Below are 24,052 nucleotides of genomic sequence, written 5' to 3' on the forward strand. Positions count from 1 at the left end.
GTTGCCGGCGGCAGTTTGCTTGCGGCTTCGATACGGAGTGGTAGTGTTGTCGTATAATTTCATAGAAGTAAATAACGAAATGACAGAATAGACGAAAGACGAAATTTCGAACGAATATTTTTTCGGTTTATGTCATCCTTTCTAAAATCTTCAAGTATCAGGGACACATTAGGCCTATTTCGTAGACTTGGTCTGACCCAATATCTTCGTTTGATTTTGCGGTTCTTTTTACGAATAATAACATACAACACTACACTTGCGATACACGCAACTATATCATAGTCCAACAGCTTTCAATCCTACGTACACGACTAACTTCGACGAAAGTCACAACACTACTGCGAAAATTGCAACCGCATCTGCAGGCCGCCGGCTTTACCGGCGGTTGCCGGCCGCCTGCATTCAGCGGCAAGGCGGTCTGAAACCCGGCGGCATGTGTGGATGCGCCACTTGAACTACAAATTGCAGTTGGATTGCAGTCGAAGTGCAGTCCGTCTGTCGTACTGTCTTCTGTTTAGGTTCTCCGTCTATAAACTCCCTTACCAACCCCTTTATGGGCTTCCTCATGTACACTCCATTATGTACTCCTCCACCTGATTGCTTTACGATACTTACGACCAATACAGCTCGTAACAAAAAAGTATGTGCTCGAATGTGTGTTTTGGATACTGTAGAGTGTAGAGAAATAAAACAACAGCTGACGGTTATAATTTGATTATTATGATATTATGATGTAGGTACATACGTTTATGACTACATATATGTATATAATTATTTCGATTTCGATCGGTGGGTAATTTAAACACTTGACCTGGACATCCAGACTTATGAGATCCCAGGGTCCTTAGATTAGACACCTCACTAATTTTCTCAAATCAAACATGTTTTTAACAGTAAACTTTGGATACAAAAACAAAACTTAAATGCCCGCTCTCCTGGCAAAAGTAATTTCTTATAAATAAATATATTGTCCAAGACTGGGCGAATTATCACTTTTTAGACTTTTAAGAAAAATCACATCTTATGAACTACAGTAAACTTACTAACTAAGCAGAGACCAATACTGAACTGAAGTCAGTTAAGAATTCAGACAAACTTACAAGCTAGTATAAGTGAATTACAAAGTAGGGGTCGGCTGACGAGCCACTTACATACTAGAGCATTATGATTTAACCAGATCTAAGTGCGATGGCGGAAACTAAACATAATTCGTGGAGCGTCGCGATACAGGGCTTTACAACTTAATACGATTATCAATTTAGAAGCAAAAAGCGACAATATATATGCACTTAGTTGCTTACTTTTCAAAGTAAAGCAAGTTTGGATAAATTATAACAAAGGCATCTTGGTGATGGCCGTATACTTACAAAATCTACAATTACTGCCCTATATCTACGAGTTGCAGTTATTCGCTGTGACAAACATTTCACTAGTTCATTTCATAACACTAGTTTACAGCATTTTGCACCCACAGTGAAATGTATCAAGCGTGTCGAACCTAATCACATTAAATCCTATAACTTAAACGTTATGATATTCTATGACGAATTGTATAAGAAACAACCATTCAGCGGTTTAGTCAAAGGCATCATTATTCGTTTTCATAATTTACTGTAACATAAACTGCAAAGCAGAAATAAAGAGGTATTGAAGGTTTTGTGCAGTTGACAGCTTTGTTTTCATGGGAAAATACGGTTTTTACTCATTAGTGGTGGTCTAGTTCTCGCAACATTTTTATTATATTTACTTTGTTAAAAATTAAATTAAAGTATTAAATTCAAAGAGATTAGGTTTGACACATTTCGTATAATTTCTTGTAGATTATTGGATACCTAAAGTCCAGCTCGACCAAAAATTGCACTAGCATGTCGGGGTACATAGGTATATGACTAAAATTTCGTGCAATTTCTAACAAAAGCATCATGTTACCGACGTGCTAGAGCAACTTTGTGTTTTAGACTTCGATTAAGAGTCAAATAATCTTCAAGAAATGATATATTTCACGTCGGCTGAAAAAAACGTTGTAAACTAGGCTAAAAATGAACGCTGTTTTTTTATATTTTATGTAGATATTTATTCTATGAGAAATATATAATTTCAATTCAAGGTTTATTGAAGTATGATGGTGACTCTTTTTTCTGAAGCATACAGCAAAAAATGACAACTAATGAGTTTCAATTAAGATGATAAAAAGTAGCAATGTATGAGTGAATCGATGCGTGCGTGTTTGTGTGTGTGTGTGTGAGTGTGTATGTAATACAGGGTTAATTGTGAGTCGTAACAGTGAGCAGTGTATAATGTTCTGTTTAATGTAATAACTAGACACAGTAATTAATATATATAAGTAAAAAAAGGTTTGGTATCAAGTTAGGCGGATAGCGACGTAAAAGAGCGTTGAACTGCAAAATAAAATTCTCTTCTATCCTAAAGTATTGGCTGACCAGCTCGTTAGTGATACTCGCATGGTCCACACGGGGAGATGGACGAAGGCGGCGGGAGTGATCACAGTTACATCACTTATTGGACAATAATACACTACCGAGCAAAAAAAAGGAATTGCCCCCTTGCGCTATACAAATATAACGATTGCCAATGATACAATATTTTCAGTTAAATGTTTATGATCTCGTTTGAAAGCCTATACATTTAGCTTTAAATTTCTGTCTAGAAAAAAAATCAATGGAAAAATGGACACCACGCCTGTAGAAGCTGCTCAAATTGTAACATTGCTACGACAAGGGATGAGTCAATGTGCTGTGGCTCGTCACCTTCATTTAAGCCAGTCCTGTTTATCAAAAAGCTACAGAAGGTTCAGGGAAACTGGAGCTCAATTTCGCCTGATTTTCTTTGCTGTCTAAGTAAAGATGATTAGCTCCTGAAATACGCAAATGATTTTTTTTGTTTCTACACTTACTTAAAAGTTCAAAGGCTTTCAAACGAGACCATAAACATTTAACTGTAAATATTGTATCATTGGCAATCGTTGAATTTGTGTAGCTAACTGCAATCGGACCGCACGGTTGGTTTGCAGTCGTGTCAACTGCATTTTAACTGCATCCGAACTGCAAATTTGCAATTGGATTGCAGGCCGTCTGTCTAGAGCCTTTGAGACGACGCTATTGACAGTCACGTGCCCCTTACACCCGGACCATAGGGGCGGCCTTAACGAGCTCGCCAGACATTAGTATAGCTATGTTCCTACATCCTATGTGCGTCTCGCGGAGACGTCTTTACATCTAACTAAATACTAAGCCTCTCTTGTAGGCGGGGCAGACCTGCGCCATTTGTGGCGACTTCTATACCTAACTACCACTACGCCCTCGCCGGGTGACTAAACCTATACCTCCCTTGCAAACCTCACACAGAATATCTTCACATATAAACCAATGTTCCAATCTAAATATGTTCAATGTAATAAATTGAATCAATAAATATAATAATCAATAAATTGAATCAATGTTCCAATAGTCAAGCAAGAAACAGTAGTTACAAAAAGTATTCGAAATAAAAGAAAAAAAATACCTATGGTCAGAAGATACAAAAAGAATTAGAAATAAAAAAAAAATACCTATGGTCAGAAGATAAAAAAAAAATACCTACGGTATTATAATTGAAGCGCATAATCGCACATTCATACAAACTTACCTTCTAGACGAATTCTACCCCCTAAGACTTGGAGCTGAGCTCATACAAGTGACTATAGCTAACTTATCTGTGGTAATTTAGTAAATGTCAGTACATATTAATCGTGTCCAGGCGAAGCCATCACGTATTAATGAAAAATGTGTGAAATAAAGCGTAAATGGAACTGAAAGTTGTCTTAATCCTAAAGTTACATTAGCTCGATGTGCGAGCTGTAACATTTCCTACAAACTACACTCCCGAGCAAAAAAATGGAATCGCCCCTTGCGCTATACAAATATAACGATTGCCAATGATACAATATTTACGATTGATTCATATTATATTTTTTCTGTCTAAATTAAAATAATTAATTTAAAGCTAAAAGTATAGGCTTTCAAACGAGACCATCAACATTTAATTGTAAATTGTTGCATCATTGGCAATCGTTGAATTTGTATAGCGCAAGGGGGTGATTCCATTTTTGCTCGCGAGTGTAGAATTCTGTACTATGCTAAATACGCAGCCGTCACGACTTACGATTTTCTAATAGATATTTAATACTACTGGAAAATATTACCTTGATATTCATAAACCACACAAAGTACCGATATATGTACAAAAGCCAGCGACTGATTGTGTCGCTCACTTATGCCAGTTCACACGTACTGTCAACTACAGGTCAGTGGTAACTGTCTTATACTTATTACTATTGAGTTAAGGTGCTTGACAGTTACCACTGATGTGCAGTCTACCGTGTACCACGAAATCGAAAATAGTCTGGACGTACTATTACAAAACTAAAGTCGAAACCGGATTTCGTGCTTTTGATATAATTGCTGGAGCAATCTGTATTATGCCAACAGAACACGCCACGAAAGCATCAGACCTCCTTTTTCGGTTGCCCTCAAAAACCGACACCGAAGATTTGGATCGACTTTTCTACATAACTCCCAGATCTGCCCCTGGTAAAGAAACACAAAAGGTTGAGGAATCTGCCGTCAAACCCTTGACGGTTGTTGAAAGCTATGGGTCCATCATCCATCTGGACTCTCAACATAAACATCAACAAAAGCCTCTTCCTGGATCCTCAAAACAAACCACAACGAGCAACCCACTCATTCACGATTATACAACTGCGGAATGCACGAGTTTTCTCAGGTCTGCAAGTGCAACTCTGAAAAAAACCGAAATGAAATGAAATCCTCCAAGATTGTTATTTGCCTATATTGTAAGGACCTGGATACAACTGCAGCGATCCGACTCGCAATGGGGAGCCTCTGTCTTAGCTGCGACTTGCCTAACTCACACCGCGTACAATGGTCTTCAAGTCTTCCATATGCTCACAGAGGTCTCCCTACATTTCTCCCTGGACTGGATCACTATTGGAGGAGCTCTTTTCTTCAACTCCACCGCAGCTTCATGGCACGGAATACTCCATTTTATGAAAACGTACCTCCGCAAAGATGCCATGCAAATGGCTTACCCCTGGGCTCGAATCATTGATGACACCTATTTGATGGAGTTTAGTGCAAAACAAAATTTTCACCTTTGCGCAATTCTTGCCGGAATTTTGGAGATTGCCCAAGGCAATGCAGGAGTTTGGGAAGCCAATTGGGTCAGCACTAGATTAGCAGAGGTAGAAGATGCCAAATTAATTTCTAGAGCTTTCTGTGAGAAATTCAGCATGAAGCTGGAAGATGTCGTTGCCACTAGCAAGTCTCTAGGCATACTCAATCGAGCCAAGGAGATCAAAAGGGAAGTTAATGAAGAAGAACACAAAACCTGAAAGGAGTCATTGACAGAAGATGATGCCTAACATCTATCCCCTATGGTCTGAGGAATCCGAATTTATACTTGTAATTAGATTTAAGAGAAACCGTCCAAAACAGTAGGTATTAAAATTTTTTTTTTTTTCATTTTTTTAATGATAATATGAAGCGGCGCGTACTTAATTGGGATTAAACATATAAAAAAAAGTAAAGATTCTGTATTTAGCAGAAGTCTAAAAGACATGATTATGTAAATCAAAATTTCACCTTCTAAAGAGATCAATAAATTTTAGTCTTTTAAAAGACTTTAATATAAAATAATCAGTCTTTTTGTTTTAAAAATTCAAAAAACTACAAGAATATTTTGGTCTCCTAATGTTGTAAATAATATTAGTATTTTTTTTACAATTAACACGTTATAAACTGTTAAATAATTACAAATTAACGATTTATACAGATGTCGACAAATAAATAAATTACTAAGTAGACTCCAAAAAGTTGTAATCATAAAGTTAGATATCAAAATCTTCGAGACAGTGGCCACAGTCAGAAAATATGAGAATTTGAACATAAGGGGCCTTACTACAAAAACTTTAAACCCTGTTTTACGCTTGTCTAATAAAATTTTGGCTGCAAAATGAACCATATGTCAACGGCATAATTTGACATTTTTTTAGACAAGGCATAAACTGACGTTTAAAAGTTTTTGTGGTAAGACGGAAGTTGTTCTTGCACCCAAAAGTGAGATAGCAAGAACCGTGTAAGCGGCATTTTTTTGCCTTTATCCGTGTACCCTGCCATTAGTCCATACTTTAGACTTTAAGCATGGTTCTTAATATAATACAAATTACACAATTACCTTAATACCTAATCGATATTATTAGACATAATAGAATAAGGTTAGACATAAGCTCAGTTTAAAATTTCTAGTTATTATTTCAAATATTTCCAAATATAGCCTTACCTACCTTATTCGTATAGTTGCTGCTTAATCCCTTAACACGCACTTTTAAGGGTTTTCTCACCTACACCTAATGGCTTGGGCACTAATGTCGTCGAATAACCTACTACTAAATCTCTATAGAAAGAATGATTAAACTGTTAATACTACAATGTACTCAGTAGACTTACCTAATCAGAAATATGAAGTTAAGCACAAACGCACGTTATCAGTTTGTCTGTGAGAAAAAACTACGCACAGCTTACTGGTAAAGTGTGGAGAAAATAAAATTATTACTCCTAACTTACTTTTATCAATCGAAAAATCACTAACCGTCATTTGCACAAAGCCCCATTAAAGTTAAAGCTTCTTTAAATCTATTGCTGACTCTTTCGTTGTCAACAAGATAAAAAGAGTCAACAATAGATTTAATGAAGGTTTAACTTAAATGGAGCTTTGTGCAACTGACGGTTATTCTTCTAACTTGTTAATTGTAGCTTGAAATGCATGATAAACTAATTCTCAGGAGGAAACATTCTTCCTTTTGAGAATTAGTCTATTCGCGAATTGGGCATTTTGCGATACGACTAAACAAGGAATATAATGCTAAATTTGTAGTACTAGCTTACAGCCTTTTGATGTTCTGGAGGCGGCGTTTGATGTCATCGCCGACCGTGTTGAGTTCTTTTACAGTGACGAGCACGTGGACTTCGGACTGACTGATGTCTCTGAGGCTGTAGCGGCCGACGTCCATCAACTTTAAGGCGTGCTCAAGGCACAGCGACTCATTCCTACCTGTCAGCCCCTTCACCTAATTAAAATAAAAAAATATACCATGAAATAACTACACACACCTGCAAAAACTACTCAAGATTTAGACTCTAGAGAATGTAGTACAGTCAACTTCAGGTCAGTGGTAACAGTTTTATTGGAAAATCGTACTTATTACTATTGAGTTAAGGTGCATGACAGTTACCACTGATGTACAGTCGACCGTACATATGAATTCATGAGCAGTGACCGAACTTTTAATAAAAGCTTACAGGTACGGTTCTCGCTAAAGTTAATTAGGCAGCTCACAATTAACTTGAAACACTAAACTAGCTCACAATAAAGTTTGGCGACAACAATAAAAAGACACATTCTAAGATTCCGATTACAATATTTTAATGAATTATCAAGAAGGTTATCGTTAGTACATTGGTGTAGGTTACCTTGGAGAGGAAGAGTGTGGCGCGGCAGTAATCGCACTCGTCGTGCTCGCGTGAGTTGAAGGCGAGGCCGGATCGCTTGCGCTTACTGCTCGTCGAGTTCTAACACAAAGAATACTTCAGATGTCACAACTGTTGCACACACAGCTACAGGGCCAGCTGTGCCCGAAATACCAAATAAACACTGACAGCTGTTCAAAGATCGCGAAGATGCCACAATGCAGGAAAGTCAGGCGCCATCTTCTGGGTCCAATAGGTGCGGTGGTCATCACCGAAACGATCAGTCAAGTAAACCAACGAGGCATTCGGGTTCTTTGAGACAGCTGTCAACGATTTTTGGTATTACAAAAAATGTTCAGGGACAAAGAACATGTGTTCTACCTGGTTGACGAATGCAATTCCTCGTTCCTGCAGCATCTGCCTGTTGGTGACTTCATCTCGGAGCATCTTGTCATAAATGGGTTGTAGTATGGCCAATACATCCCTTTCGGTGCGCGGGTCCTTGCCGATCTGGTACAGTAGCTGCTCCATAGAGAACATCGTTGGTTCACAACTCTCGCGCGCTTCCTGTTTAGCCAATTAAGGGTTTTTTTTCTTATTTGAACATTTAAAACGTAATTTTTACAAAGTGTACATTCAGTTGTCATCGTTTGATAGTTTAAGAGATATAATAAAACTGACCTGGAAAGCCTCGTGAATATTAGCCAGCCAGCTAACAGGAGCGAAGTACACGCTCTCAGACTCAGTATACCCCGTACTGATGCAACAAGTGTACGCCCTCGGGAAGGCAACTATAAACTCTCCAGCTGCCTGAGTGACTCGCGACAAACATACGTTTTGTTCGCGCAGCACATTGGGAGGGATCATTGTGATGTCTGTAGATAGCCAAAGACCCTTGTTCTGGGCATAGGTTGGGCACACAGTCTCTACTGCCATCCTGAACCGATCTGTCTGTTCGTTTGCAATTCCGTACCTGACACAAAATAATGTCATCACATTAATATTATAAACCAACGTGTCAAATCAAAACCAATCTGTCAATGATTGATCTAAATTATCAGTTATCTTGAAGTGTTGCTATTAATTTTGTTGTCATACCAGATTCTAGTGGGTCCACTGTGTTGGTACTCCTGCCAAGGTAGAGTGTGAGGGTCCTTGTGCCAGCAGCTGGTTGAAAAGAGCATGCTCAAGTGCAAGGTGGGTACAGTGACACCCAGTACAGGGCCCAGATAGCGAAGAATGTTCCTGGGGTTTTGGCTTATCATCTGAAATACAACTTCTGTGTTATTCTTGTGTGTATAAGTATACTAATAGAGTGAATAACTGTTTGATTTTGATTCAAAAACTATTTATATTTTTACAATTTTGAATAAAAAAATTTACTATTTGTATTATTTATTTACCTTTAAATTCCAGGGGTGTTTGCCAAAAGGCTCATTCTTGTTCTTGGTGAAGCCGTGTCCCTGTTCACCCGTGTCGATAGCCGCGGTATAAACACAAAGGTGCTCAGTGCCCTGCGTCACGTAACGCCAGTATTTTTCCTCTATTTCTTCTAAAGACGGCGGCCCATTTGCTTCCGCGCCCGGACCCAAAATATTTTCATACATGTGTCTAGCGACCTGAAAATTAACAGATAAAATAAATAAACACGACCAACTGCGGAATTCTATATCCTGTTTATCAGTTGTTTTACGGTTAGAGATTAAAAAAATATTTTTTACCCTTTTAAATCTGGGAGGGTTCATGACAGCTCCTTTCATGATGCAGTCTTCAGCTTCGCTGATAGCTAGAGCTGTTTCCTCGTCCTCAGAATCATCGTCGGAACTGTCAGACAAGCCGAGCATACGCTTCTGGCGATGCAGTGGGTTCATCGCGCGCTCCAAAAGCTTTTGATTCTTTTTATTCCACCCCCTTTCAACCTTGCCCAATATTTCTTGTCGTTCCTCTGTAGACAAATATTTTTTGTTAGCACACCAATATGACAAAACTGTGACAAACTATGACAACATGTATGAACACGTGTCCATGATTTCATCATAATTCATGAAAAACTAGCTTTCCGCCCGCGGTTTCACACGCGTCGCGATATAACTGCTTCCCGTAGCCGGATGGTGACAAAAACTATCCTATGTCCTTCTCCTGGCTCTAAACTACCTCCCTGCCAATTTTCAGCTTAATAAATAAGTGGAGTAACTAACAAGACGTTTTTTTTTATATAATATAGATATCAGAGCCATACTTACGACTTGTTAGAGTGTCGTAAGGCAGGAGATACTTCACATACATATTGTCTAGTTTCTTGTCAAGGATTGGATGCTTGGGCAATCTCATTTCATCTGAGACTTTAGTCCATCGTTTCTTATTCATGACGTTCTCAAGGCCACCGTGTTTTTGAATAGTGTGGTACAGCTTGGGCAAATTCACTTCCACACCATCCAGCTGCAAAACGTTGGAGAGTTATTTAATAAGAAATAAAATTGCAAGAGATATGTTCTCAAATTGCAGCGAAAAAGCAATCTCAGTTAAGTGTATGCAACCTAGGCACTCAAAATGTTGCAACCTTCATAATACGAACAAGGTGTGTAGTGTACGTTAAAAAAGCTGACAAAATATCTAAGTCAAAAGAATGCATAGTTACATGTTCATAGTTGTACTATCAAATGAATGACTTACCACAGCCGGACGCACCAATTTGATTCTCTGTTGGTAAAGGCAAAGCTTAATAGCACTAAGTTCCCTCGCAGCTGGTCCCCAGCGATTTAATAACCGCGGAATATATTGATTTGATACATCAAATCTCAGGTCATCAGTGATTCGACACGTAGGGTTCCACCCTTCAGGAGGGACTACTTTACAAATACCAAATTTAGCCGCTTCTGGCCAAATTTTTTCAAAATATTCAATAGGGTCCTGAAAATTTAAAATGACTTAGAAAAAGTTTTTTTTATAAATGACAGTTAGACATCTTGTTCAATAATAATAAGTGACATACATTAAATTCCTCTTTGGTAGGGCGGAATATGGGCGCGTCCACGATACCGCCACCTTCAGGAGTCTGTGGGGAGGCGCCGGTTCCAGTGGCGTTGGCGTCGGAGCTCGTTCCCACCTCCAAGCCCTCTTCTTGAGGCGTGACGCTTTCTGGCACTTGAGGCGTAAGCTGTTCTAACGTAGCTTCGTCGTCGTCGGAGTCGGAGTCGGACTCGTCAACCTGTTCCTGCACGCGGGTTTTTCCCCTTGCGAGAGAAGTGCCTTTAGCCTCAATGCGCAACAAATCTTTGAGTTTCTGTTGTTGAACGCGCGCACGCAAATTGTTATTGCGTTTCTTAGCCGGCCTCTGTTGACGCTTCTTCTTCCTCTGCACTGTCAGTTGGTCTTCGGTCTCTCTGCTTAGAGATTCGGCGTCATCACTGTCGTCGGTTATGCTAACGATAGAAGAAACGCTCGCTCTGCGGGTTACTCGGTTATCGGTTTTGTTGTTGAGACTTAGAGTCTCGATTAATTGATCAAGGAGATGTTCTTGTTCTTCCAGCACAAACTCTTGCTTGTTCGTCTTAGATTCATTTCTGGGTATCAAACATGCAGACATTAGTTCTTTCCCATGTACAATGTGAGTGTTGATCTTCATCACGACATTGGGGTGTTTCGGGAGCAGGTCCAGATAGAGATGGCCTTGGTCTGCGTCCGGTGATACCATGGCCTCGTCATTTTTGTCGTCGTTAGCATTAGTATGACTGCCGTTCGGCAAGTCAAGCTGAGTATGGAGCAGTTCCGACAATTTCATCAATTTGTCAATGCGTACACAGGGTGCGCATTGTTTGCAGCGAGAGTCCAGCTCTTCCTTAGTGGCATTGATGACGCCCTGCACAGATCTCCACTTCTGCGCAATACACGGCACCGGCACTCCTCCCTCCGACTGAACCGGGACAGCTCCTTCCAGGACGTTATCACTTCTGTTCTGGCGATTTATATCATCGAGTGCCCACACCGGAGCCTGTGCTGGCTGCTGCACCGGTTCCTGAGCTGGCTGCTGCACCGGTTCCGGAGCCAGTTGCTGCACCGGTTCCGGAGCCAGTTGCTGCACCGGCTCCTCAACCGGCTGCTGCACCAGCTCATGAACCGGCTGCTGCAGCGCCTCCTGCATCAGATCCTGCTCCGGCTCCTGCACCGGCTGCATCGACTCGTCCATCGGGTTCGGTGGGGGCTCCTGAGCAGCCTCCAGCATCGGCGCCTGCACCGGCTCCTGAGCAGCCTGCAGCATCTGATCCTGAGCCGGCTGCTGCGCCGCTCCCTGCACCGGCGCCTCTGCCTTTGCCTTGCTATTGCACTTGCCAAAATATATTGTTAACGGCTGATTGTCTTCCAAGGAAAATTCTGAAGGCTCCCCACGACTTTTTTTTGAATGCGAACTCTTACTGGTTGGATTCGTCAATCTCCGTTTCGTTGTACGTCTTTTCCCAGAGTTGTGAGGTACGACAAACTTTTCGGAGTCTCTATACTTGTTCGTCGGTTTACGTCGTGTGCGCAGTGACATCGTGTGTTTTATTTTGACCATTATATTTAATTTGGTGCGCGGTAACACTGGGAGAGCAGGAGAAGCAGGAGGGGGCGGTGCACAAATAGGGGGCGCGGGGCTCGGGGGCGCGGGGCTCGGCGGCGCGTCGCTGCTCGGTTTCCTACCACGAAGCCTCTCCAGCAGCACTACAGGTTGTAAATGTGTGTGGAGACCTAAAACAGATTGTAGACGTTTCGGTTCAACAATATTTCTGGTATCTAGACATTAGTCTCGAATTCTGTAAGCACTTCCAGTTTTTTAACGAAATGAGACCAACGAAGACAATATAGTAAATAGAACAGACCTTCCATAGCTACGGTGTCTAGCAAGCTTGTCGCGGATACGTGGTTTATGGTCACGTTGGGATCCTGGACTGTATTTTGCCGAGTGTCGGTTGTGACAACGGCGACCGCAGCAGGTGGCATATAAGCCCCCTGCGCAAATTTTCGCTGCGCCTGTACCCGACGCGAACGTGCCCTGAAAAGGCAAATCATTAATATTGATATCGACAGGACAGCTAGCAACGAGGGGCTGTCCGTTAATCACGTGAGGCTCGAAAAATGTTTGTTGTAATATAACACGCGTATTTATTTTTACGCAAACGCATACAAAATCAGGCAGGCCAATATTTTAGTTTTCAGTATTTGTTGTTAATAGCGGATTCTGCCCATTGCACTGATCAAACTATTTTCAGGTTGTGCACATTTAACATACACGTTGTAAATCCGGTACGTGTACAAATGTATGCATCCCCTCGGAGTTACGACTCCCCCTGGGTAACCTTGAAATCGTAGGAATGCTTCCAACAGCCCCTCTAGCAAACTAGTACTTGAGGGGTGTTTGCAATTCAAGGTTACAAACACACAATCACGGCCTTTTATTTTTAACAATAAACAAAAACTTCGCTAGTGACCGCCAGCAAATTAGCACATATCTACACAAATACAGCTGAAGAGTTTATTACATTTTTTATAAATATTTTTATATAAATTACATTCTTAAAAATAAGTTTAAATCAGTCTTTAGGTGCCTGAAGCAGGGAATACTGTTTCAGGCGAGAAGAGCTAAATTAATTTAAAATCAACTAATATAATTAAAAAGATTCTAAAATAATGTATTGAATGCTTAACTTCTACTTACACTTAAATAATTACATGGCTGGTTTCAAATTGTTATTAGGATTTAGTATGATTGACCACCATGATATTTTTTTTTGATACGTTGTCTGTAACCAAAAATAATTACAATAGCCAATAGCAGTTTTTTTTCTCACAATAAAATTGAACTTCGCATTGCATTCGCACACAAAAAATAGTAAATTATCACCAACTAAGCAAGTTGTAAGCCCTAATTCTGGAGCTTAAGGCTACAGCATGATTCACGCTACAAAGGGCCGCGACAAAGCCCCGGGCACGGTGAAAAAACTTCATTGTATACTTTTTCTGTGAAGTAATTCATACGTGAACGCTTGCGCCGGCGGGACTCGGCCGTGCACAGCGCGGTGGATGATTATATGCCAAACGTAGCCAACCCCTCAGTTTTAATTGTAGATATCTACTGTTTATCGAAAGTCCTCTCAATTTTAGCTGAGGCCTCTATTCTATTTTATTTGCAACGCAACGTGATCGAGTTCGGAGAACCATAATGAAATAATTTTCAGTAGGTATATAATTTTCATGATACATACACCCAAACAATCTGGTGTTACATGAATGACTGGCCCGGTCGGCGCACGTTGAAGCGTGAATCATCCTCAAGTCTTCGAGACTTAGGGCACCCCGACTTAGGTCTTTGCTCGTAGCTCTTTTTTAACTACAGTTGACACAAAACGAATTTAGCAGGGTATCTAAATTTGTATGACCATCACTGTGGTTTATTTAGGCAGAAATAAACGCATTAATTTTCTCAAATCAAATTCTCTAACATTTGGTGATCATTTACTGCTACATGTTACTATTTCTGTTGGTAAGTTGAACATATATAATCATCGGCAAGGATATTGAGCCCTGACCTTCACCTACGCAGAAGTGATTTATTGGTTTATTGCCTTAAGTGATCCACACTCTTCCGCCGAGAGCTCATTATCCATGCCGATAACTATACCATTGTTATTTCAGTTAAAAAATATGAGTACACACAGTATTTTTCAAGTTTTCGATAGGAATACTAAATCCCTACTAATATTATAAATGCGAAAGTAACTCTGTCTGTTTGTCTGTTACGCTTTCACGTCTAAACCACTAACTGATTTTGATAAAATTTGGTACAGAGATAGAGTTGACCTTGAGAAAGAACATAGGATAGTTTTAATCCCGGACTTTTGAAGAATTCTCTTGGAAACGCGATATAACCGAAGTCTACGCGGGCGAAGCAGCGGGCGGAAGTTAGTACTAAATAAAAACTACTACTACAAAAAACACAAATTCCAACAACAGAAATTACCAAATTACCAATATTACCAGAGGTCGGAATTAGGTAGTTAGTCATGTACTTACACTGATTCCATACAGCGAAAGAAGAAAGTGGACCATATGCCTCAAATCCCAAGATTTATTTGAAAGAGCAGAAAAAATCCCGTGATTTTTTAAATAAAAGTTATTAATTTTAAGACTATCAATAATTTGTATGGTGAATTAATGTCAAGTTATAAGAAATTGTATGTTAAACATCTTTGTTTTATTTGTCTGTCTCTGACGTTCTTATTACTATTTAGTTTTAATATTGTTATATTGACTGTTCATTAGAAATCCCGGGTTCGATGCAAATACGTAAATAACTCTACCTAATTCCCACCTCTGATAATTCCAAAAAACATGTCTCATGGTCAAACAGTTTTATTATGAGTATTTTAATTACCCGTTGAGCAACGATCGAAGTAGTCTCCAGTGCTGCAGAGCTGTTCCATCACGCTAACGACACAGGAGTACTCGGGAGTTGATTACTCACCTTTAGTTTGGTTTGAACACAGCCTTACTAGTTGATGACGCAAGTTCAGCAGGACATACTGTCTCAGATTGCAGCATAATATAGAGTTAAAATAAGATGTTCACTTACTTATCTTTATGATGGCGCGCCATAGCAAATTGGTAATCCAATCAAGCACATATAGGTGGTGGCACAGGTAGGGAGCAGGCAGCACTGCCACGGACCGCGTTGTGGCAGTGCTGCCGAGCTGAACCGAACTGTGCTCCGCGATGCGCTTCCCCGCTTTATAGCCTCGCAGGAGGGGGAGTCAGCACCCCTCACCCCTCCCGCCCCGCATACTGCGTCCAATTGCATATAGGATGTCTGCACGCCGCGTGGGGGGGTGGGTTGCGTAGTTAGGTCCCCTAGATCCGAGGGTGGCTGCCTAGTGTTGCAAAAAAACCGTTTTTTTTCTAATGTGAAAAAAAACCTTGAAAAAAAACCCTGATAAAAAACTGTTTTTTTTCTGCGCCTGGTTATTTTCAAGAGCATAATAACCCTAAAATTATTAGGGCATTTACCGTTAAAGATTAATACTTAAGATTACAAGATAGTCTTAGGTTTATTCTTGAATCTACGGTACTTTTCTGATAAAAATATTGGCAACATTCATTGATATTAACTCAACGAAAGGTAAATTTTGAAAATTGAACTAAAACTTACGCTAGAAAAAAAACCAAATTTAGAAAAAAAACAACGATGCAAAGTTTTTTTTCATGTTTTTTTTCAAAGAAGTGAAAAAAAACAAATCGTTTTTTTTCATTTTACATCACTATGGCTGCCACCACTATTTTGTGTCGGGCACCCCTTCAAAGGGTAAATAATTACGAACCTTTTTGGATATGAAGTTTGGACAGACAGACGCGATGTTATTGCAACATCGCTGTATAGGTATCGAGCGGATACGTCTGGGGCCCTCCTCCTTACTCCAAGGCACCTAGTATAAATGAACTACCTTGGGGTCGAGCAGTAAAGTCCATTCTCGCATTTTCATTAACAACACAGAATATAACGAAGGGGGATTTCTGGGAGGCAGACTGATTTTGCCCGAACTCCCTGCAAAGGCTAGGGCAATTTTCCTGCGTGTGCCGAACATCAATACAGAATACAAAATCCTCATTCCTATATATGTCCCGTCTATTTATAATAGTGACAACTCTTTGGTTGATATGCAAGTATAGTAGTTATTGTTCTACTATACCATCGAGCTTAGAATTATAAGGAGACGCCGTTTTGATATTGACGTATCTATAGTTATATAAATATGAAACAAACTATGCAACATAGTTCTGTCTCACTCTTTCTAAGCAGATAAGTGTATTTGAAAACAGGGACAACAATATTTTTGTGATTGCGTAAAATGGTGACATTTACTTTTGAAATCCTTCTGCGTGCCATATCTGGCCATATATGTCATGGTAGTTGTGCTGTCAAATAGGTGCTCTTCGTGACTTATTTTTGCTATTTTATAGAATATCACTCGTGTTTACTTTTAAGACTTTACTATTTCAATAGTGAAATAATCAACGAATATGCCTATGTGTTGTATTGTGAAGTGTGGTGCTAGGAAGCACCAAAATCAAGCTGGATTGTCTTTACACAGGTTAGGAACCTATTTTTGCTAGAAACTACATAAAATAATTCACATTTTATAAAAAATATGTTACGGGAACATGAATTGATGGTGAAAGTACTTATATTTTGGTTTATTTCTGTATAAAAACCTATATTTAGAAATAAATGTTGTTTACAATAACATGTTATATTGGCATAGTGCTGTGCAGTTGTCATAATAGTATCGATATAATATCCACTTAATAAGTCTGCTTTTACAAATTTTAACATCAGAACTTACTGTCCCTAAGACACTGAGCCCTCGGAGTTGTGTATTATTTTCAACAAAACATCAGTTAAAAACATTTTGATTAAAAAGGCGTATTATAAAATTCAGGATTTTAAAGACATATTTTATTGAAAATAATATGTTTTGCCTTTTTATTTTCACATGATGCTTCTACGGCGACCACGGGCACGGCAGTGCTTCCGCACAGACGAGCAAATCGGAATGCAAGTTGCAATATTTGCTTGAGAACTTAGTTACCGAGTATAGATTTCGAATTGTGTAAATATTTTTTTCTTAGCACTAAAATTGTTTTGTACAATCGATTAATACATAATTAGCTCCATTTGCATTATATAACTTTCTCATGAATAGCTTGAAAACGATTTTAAATTACTGTATTTTTTTTAAGAGAGTATCTCCTTATGTCGTTTCTTGCGGATTCTTCTTCATAGGACCGAATCTTTGGCACCCTGCAACTAGTCTGACGTGAAAGAACTTTCATAGGGCTATTTGAAATAATAAATAATTACTTTGCCTGTTTTTTTTTTTTCAATGGTATCACCCTACTGAAATGACTCCTCCCATTTGGTTGATGTTGTTGAGGTTATTAGTATCAGTGAAGTTAATGTGATAGTTAGTTCTATGACGAAGAGATTATTTATACTCGGTTATTTTTATGCACCCAGTAAGACTCGTACATACAATAACTAGAATACAATATCGATATTTGTTGAATCCGGTAGCGGTACAACCCTAGTAATGGCAGCCATTTTAGTTACGACTGCAGACTGACAGTAGATGTGCACGTTTTTTTCGTGACATTTCCTGTCCCTATAGTTATATGTCAATGTACTATACTTACATATCAACCAAACAGTAGTTTTTAACTCTTTATGTCAAACGTTGCGCGAGGTGTTCGGTCGAATCGTCCGAATATGGAAGAATCGTAGATTTCTAGAACGTTTCTGACAGGTGTTTGTTAAATATTAATCGGACAAGTACAACATGCAACACAAAGACAATAATAATAAAAAGAAAAAAACAAAATTAGATACTATCAAAATCATTATTAGCTGAAGACCAACCACTAATTCCCAATTTTAATTTTATTAAGTCAATGGGAAGTACCTACTTTACACACTGGTACTCAGTTCTTGGTCAGCTGCATCCAGTGACGCTAGAAGCCAATCAAAATACCGTTGGGAAAAGGGCGATGATTGATGGTAGGTAAATTAAAGTAACATTATAATTATACTTTAACAGTCTAATATTAATTTAATATTTTTGTACTGGCTTTTTGGTAAATGAAAGTATTTGGTACCCACGTAATTATAACAATAATTGGATGAATGTATTACTTCTGTAGTTATTTTTATAAAATATGTTCACTACTTCAATTATTATTGTGACTTATAAAGAACCCTTTTTATGGTTTGTTTACCATTTGGCTCATTGCTCCGGGTATATTTAACTACTAGTGAACAACATACATAGTTAACTACTACTGAAGGACATACATAATATGTCCTCCTGTTATTAAAGGAATATACATTATAGATGACTGTGATAGTTTTAAGATTGTGTTGTGTATATAATTTGTTGGAGGTAAAATAAATCAAAGAAAAACTTCCCCATCTGTGAATAGACTTGAAATTAGTGTCATCGGATGCACCATGTTTGATACATCATTTCTTTTCATGGCAACATATTCCAAAGTATTTGTTTTCCGAGGATAAAATATAGCCTATGTTAATTGGGCAGTGTAGCTTTCCTGTAAGATTTTTTTTCAAATTGGTCCAGTATATCTAGAGTTTATAATTTTTCCTCATGTAGGGTTTAAGAAATATTTAAACTCTTTTGTAAAAAAAGCGTGCAGCTATGCGAATTCTTAGTTTTAAGGACTTTACGTGTAATCCAAAGGCTTTTAATGATTATAGTATGTTGCTAGCATCAATAGGATTAACCAAGCCTGGGTGACAGTGTATTCTAAATTTGAATTTTGTACAATTGCTGAGAAATTGGTGAATCCTTGTTTTGGACTAATTCCTTGTAGAAAGTTCGTCGGAGTTTTGAAAAGTTTTTGAAGTGATTTTCAGAAAACTGATAATGCAGTTTTAATTAATGATTAATGTACTTTTTGTTAGATCAAAACATTTCACCTGCTCTAATTGGTCTATATCTATACTGATGATTGATGGCAATGTTAAGTTTCCGTATTTTTGTGTAAAGCGTTCTGTTGTTTAGATATTGTACCCACATGGTTTAAAATATCGCTTTTGCATAAATAAACACTATTTAAGAGGAGTATCAGTACCTTGGGCTGCGATAAAACCAATTTAAAGTAAGAGTTGTTTTTTAGTAATCTGTTATAATCATAAGTTTAAAGATGGCATTAGTACGAGTCTGATGGTAGGTGGTGGACGGGGTCCATACAAAATGTTGTAGGTCCATGTAAAATGGTGAAGGGCGAGCGTTTTGAGGACTGTCTTTTGTTTTTGATGTTCGGCAAGTGCTGATATATCAGCCTAATTTGAATAAACGTTTTTTAGTTTGATTTTGTATGATCCAAACCGTTGCTATTTTGGTAGTTATTAAATATTTTTCTAATTTTGTATTTGTTTTCTTAAATAATAGTCTCAAATTAATATAGCTGCCCTCAAAACCATTTGTGTGACATTAAGGAAACAGTTGAATCATAAGAGAATATGCGGAAATACAAAATCACCATGTTACTATTGGCCGGGTAAGCTCGCTCAACCGATTTAGTGCAGACTTCACATCTTCTTAATAGTCCGAACAAAGCCAGATAGGTGAGCCAGTTCTTGAGTTATAAAATTGACATGCATTTTAGATATATTTATAGATATAGATCTAAGCTCCATACTAAATGTTACAATATACGTGAGGGCTCGTCAGTCAGGGAAATAGAACCTATTGTTGTGTAAAACGCGAATGGAGTCCATAATGGTACATAAAACACCAAAAATGTTCCCGACGCTTGAGCACTTATGTTACAAGAATACGAATATTCAATTAAACACAAAAGACGATTGCATTTCAATGAAAAGATTATTTTTCATCAGTCTAAATACATATATACAAAATGGAGTTTGATCGCAGAATATACACAGAATTAATGGGAAGCGCCCATTCTGAGTGAAATAGTAACATTTAAAATTGCATGAGCTGTGTTTTCTTAGAAGTATAGGTACATAAATTGTTCTGAGGTAAAATTATTTTCGTTACTTTTTTCATGTAAAAAGTGTCTTTGTATAGTGGGTATCTTCAACGAAATTAAATGATGGTGGATACATAGAATTAAACCATAAAACTAAATAAAAGAAAATCCCGCTCTAACGGTATTTACAAGTATTAGTCGAATTTGAACTCAGACCAACATAATTTAATTTCATGTTTCGCAAAAAATAAATAATAACAAACAAAAATACAAAATGGCCGAACACACAAAAAGCCGCTGCTATAGGCAAAGCATTAATCAGTAAAAATCGCCTTAATAGCTGGCGCAGTCAACTTAAGACTAATAAACAATTGAAAGTGAGCACTTACGGTCTCATCGCAATAACTATTTCTTGTCTTATTGTTATATTTATTTATGCAATGATCACAATTAGACAACCAACACGAAACACAGCTAACGGCACGAAATATCACGAAAGAAAAAAGAAAGGAAGGAAGCCGGGCCCAGTATTGCCAACCCTAATTTTAGAAAAGTAGTAGAATATGTACCGAAAATCGTTAGAAGTTGGTAGAATCCAAGATTAAATAAATAGGTAGATGATACCTTGATTTAATAGGTTATTTTTAATATTTTTTGGTTACTTTTTTACGTGTCGTAAAATTATGAAAATAAAAAACACATTAGAAAATTTTGAATAATAGGTAGATTTGAGGCTTAGGTTGGTAGAGCAGTAGACTGAGGCACTGAGCCATAGACATAATATAGTAAACAGGACTGCGCACCTTTACCCAAAAAACGAGCCGAGTGAAACAGTTAGTACGGAGGCCGTCTGTCCCTTTCTAATAGAGTGTCTATGAGATTGAGCTATGTGAGACAAATCCGAATTTGCTAAGATTATTAAACACAGATTGGTATTGAAGTTTTAACTTACGCAGTTTGTGACCTTAAGATACTAATATAGTCTTTTAATAATTAGCAGTATAAAAGCAGGGTGAAGACTGTTTTTTTTTGTATTTTTGCTTCACATATACCGACTACTAGCCATTTATGTCGCCTTCTTCATTTTTTGGGAAGCTATAACAAAGTACAACAGTTTTAAAATCCATCACCCATATTTTGACTCATTACAAGAATTCACAGGCACCCTAGTTGTTTGATTTACGAAAATGTATTGTATTATTAGCTAACCTGTGGAACGATAATATTTCAACCACTATAGGATTCATTTTTACAAGTATAAACGCAACACTTTTTCACTATTTTAATAGTTTAAATTGATTTAAGACAAAAAAATATAAACAACATTTTAAATTCTGAATACGCGCCAAGAATGTTCAGGGTTACCACTAGAAAAAAAAAAAACTAAATACAAAATGTTATTTATGTTTTAAGAATAAATGCGCATAAATTAGTGCGATTGTTATTAATTTGTTGCCTTACAATTGTTAAAATAAGAAAAAAATAGAAGTGATTCAATTGTTTTTTTGGGTAGACAAAACTGTTGATCATAACATTTTTTTAAGTTGGCAAGGTGTTAGAACGAGACACGCGGCCTCCGTTATAACTATCCCTCTCGGCTCGGATTTGCTTCTGTGTATTATGCAACCAATTTAGTACCTTATTGCGCTGGAATAGAGATAATTTTCGTAGATATATATTTTGATAGTGCGCAATCTTGTTTAGTATATAATATAATAGGGGTTAAAGTATGAAATTGCCGATTTGTACTGAAAACCTAAATTGTATTTTTTTAAAATTTTTAACAAACTTATTTAATCAAAATAGTTGCCATTATTATCTATACATTGCGGTCATCTAATAAGAAGGTCATTTATGCCTTTACGATAGAACTCTGAGGATCTAGACTGCACAAACAGTGTGAAAGAATTTTGTTCTGCCTCCTGGGAAGAAACTTCTTGTGACGTAGATAATTGTCCAAATCACAAAAAAAAATGGTCGTCCGTTAGAGCAAAGTCTGGCGAATATGGAGGAAGACGAATAGTTTCCAACTGCAGTTCCTGAAGAGTTAAAACGGTTTATTTTGCTGTATGAGGCCTCGCGTTGTCATGGAGCAATAGCGGTGAAGGTCGATTCATGAGTCGTGGCTGTTTTACTGCTAATTTTTTCAACATTATTCGGTGTTCGGCTGGGTATCTGGGTAGTTTAACTAGGATCGGCGTTCACCGTCTCTCTTAATTTCTCGTTAGTCACCTGTCAGGCGGTCTTTCTCATGGCTCGTTCTTCAAGTCGAAGTTTCCACTACGAAAGCGTTTAATCCAAAATCGCACGGCGCGTTCTTTAGCAGACACCTCTTCAAATGCAGCATTGATATTGCGGGCTGTTTCTGCCGTTCAATCCCGCGTCGGAACTCATATTCAAAAATTACTCAAATTTTCGCAGTATCCATCTTTCTTGTTTAACTTGAATAACAAAAACAATTGAACATCGATAATCAAATGTTTCACATTTTTTAAAAGAAGAACATCACAGAAACCACGTGAAAAAAGTTCCATTCGAAAACCTCAAACCATGAAGACTCTATGGCAATTCAAAAACCTACTAGAATAAAACGGCAATTTCATACTTTAACCCCTAATATTATTACATCTATGGAGTTGGTACAACGCCATCTGTCACCTATCTTCTTTTTTAAGAATTAAAAAAACAATAGTTCCCAAAATCAGTGCCAGATGGCGTTGTTCCTACTATGTGAGTGAGCGTTTTGCATGGAATTAATAAGTACTACGTACAACTGGATTAAGGTTAGGTTAAGATTAAATTAGATTATTATGTTTCATATTCACCATCAGCCTATCGCAGTCCACTGATGGACATAGGCCTGTCCAAATGCACGCCACTGAGATCGATTTTCGGCTTCTCGCATCCAGCTCCTGCCAGCCGTCTTGCGCAAGTCATCACTCCATCGTGCCTGAGGACGTCCTACACTACGTTTGCCGAGGCGTAGTCTCCACTCTAGAACTCGTTTACCCCAACGGTTATCGGTTCTTCGGCTAATATGGCCAGCCCACTGCCACTTCAGCTTGCTGATTCGGTGGTTCTCTGACGGATTACCTCATTTCTGATGTGATCCCTCAGAGAAATGCCGAGCATAGCCCTTTCCACAGCCCGCTGAGCGACTTTAAACTTGTGAACCAGCCGTACCAACAATGTCCACGTTTCGGCTCCGTAAGTCATGACAGGTAGGACGCACTGATTGAAGACTTTTGTCTTTAGGCACTGTGGGATCGACGATGTTAAGACTCGACGTAGCTTCCCAAATGCAGCCCAACCCAACTGAATTCTCCTATTCACCTCGTCCTCAAAGTTGTTTCTCCCTAACTGCAATGTCTGCCCGAGGTATACATATTTCTGAACAACTTCGAGAACGGCGCCGTGTATCGCAATCGGTTCCGGTAGAATATGTTCATTGAACATGACCTTGGTTTTGTCCAAGTTTATCCGTAGGCCGATGCGTAGGGAAGATTCAGCCAGGTCGTTCAGCATCTGTTGTAGGTCCTGCAGAGTTTCCGCCGTGATGACGATATCGTCAGCAAATCGCAAGTGAGAGATGTGTCGCCATTGATGTTGATGCCGCGTCCTTTCCAGTTCAGCGTCTTGAACATATCCTCCATTGCATTAGTGAACAGTTTCGGGGAAATAACATCCCCTTGTCTCACTCCTCGATGCAACGGTATGGGCCTTGTTTGCTGATTCTGTACTTGGACGGACATTGTAGTGGCTTCGTAGAGACATCTCATCACCTGGGGCCCGATTCTCCTAATTTTACTTAAGCGCCATTCGATTGACGTTCGACTCGATTCGACTGAGATCCAATCCCGACTCGATTACGATTGAAGCGTATGTGGCATTCCGCTATTTTTTTTTGAAATAAACGTTTTTAACCTTTTCTGTCATTCAATAATGAATCATTTTGTCTGCAAATGATTTAC

At 38.5% G+C, this 24,052-nt stretch overlaps 1 protein-coding gene and 1 long non-coding RNA gene across 5 annotated transcripts; one reads left to right on the forward strand and one right to left on the reverse strand.

The window, feature by feature from the left end:
- Positions 1-3,726: 3,726 nt before the first annotated feature.
- LOC110383092 (protein Jumonji) lies at positions 3,727-20,619 on the reverse strand. Of its 4 annotated transcripts, XM_049840426.2 has the most exons (13): positions 15,151-15,246; positions 13,237-13,321; positions 12,401-12,573; positions 10,537-12,269; positions 10,218-10,454; positions 9,788-9,983; positions 9,266-9,489; positions 8,948-9,163; positions 8,643-8,809; positions 8,226-8,517; positions 7,926-8,111; positions 7,548-7,646; positions 3,727-7,144 (listed from the first exon to the last, which is right to left on the reverse strand). In XM_049840426.2, exons 3-13 carry the CDS (start codon positions 12,519-12,521, stop codon positions 6,959-6,961), a joined length of 3,657 nt encoding a protein of 1,218 aa, XP_049696383.2. In that variant the 5' UTR covers positions 12,522-12,573; positions 13,237-13,321; positions 15,151-15,246; the 3' UTR covers positions 3,727-6,958. The 4 variants fall into 4 exon arrangements, with proteins under 4 accessions (XP_049696383.2, XP_049696375.2, XP_049696377.2 ...); XM_049840418.2 differs by lacking the exons at positions 13,237-13,321; positions 15,151-15,246 and adding an exon at positions 20,471-20,619; XM_049840420.2 differs by lacking the exon at positions 13,237-13,321 and having other exon boundaries at positions 10,537-12,242; positions 15,151-15,314.
- Positions 16,105-17,443, forward strand: LOC135117210 (uncharacterized). Its single transcript, XR_010276711.1, has 2 exons — positions 16,105-16,663; positions 17,099-17,443. It is a non-coding gene; the product is annotated as an uncharacterized LOC135117210 (long non-coding RNA).
- Positions 20,620-24,052: the final 3,433 nt, after the last annotated feature.

Source organism: Helicoverpa armigera, chromosome 1 (assembly GCF_030705265.1).
Source record: "Helicoverpa armigera isolate CAAS_96S chromosome 1, ASM3070526v1, whole genome shotgun sequence".
Lineage (NCBI taxonomy): Eukaryota > Metazoa > Arthropoda > Insecta > Lepidoptera > Noctuidae > Helicoverpa > Helicoverpa armigera.

Coding starts and splice junctions, on each gene's coding strand:
- LOC110383092 (XM_021343817.3), bottom strand. CDS start 15,173: ATGGCGCGCCATCATAAAGATAA. Junction 12,574..15,150: donor GCGCGCCATCATAAAGATAA/GTAAGTGAACAT, acceptor TTGCCTTTTCAG/GGCACGTTCGCGTCGGGTAC. Junction 8,518..8,642: donor AGTGGACCCACTAGAATCTG/GTATGACAACAA, acceptor ATTTTGTGTCAG/GTACGGAATTGCAAACGAAC.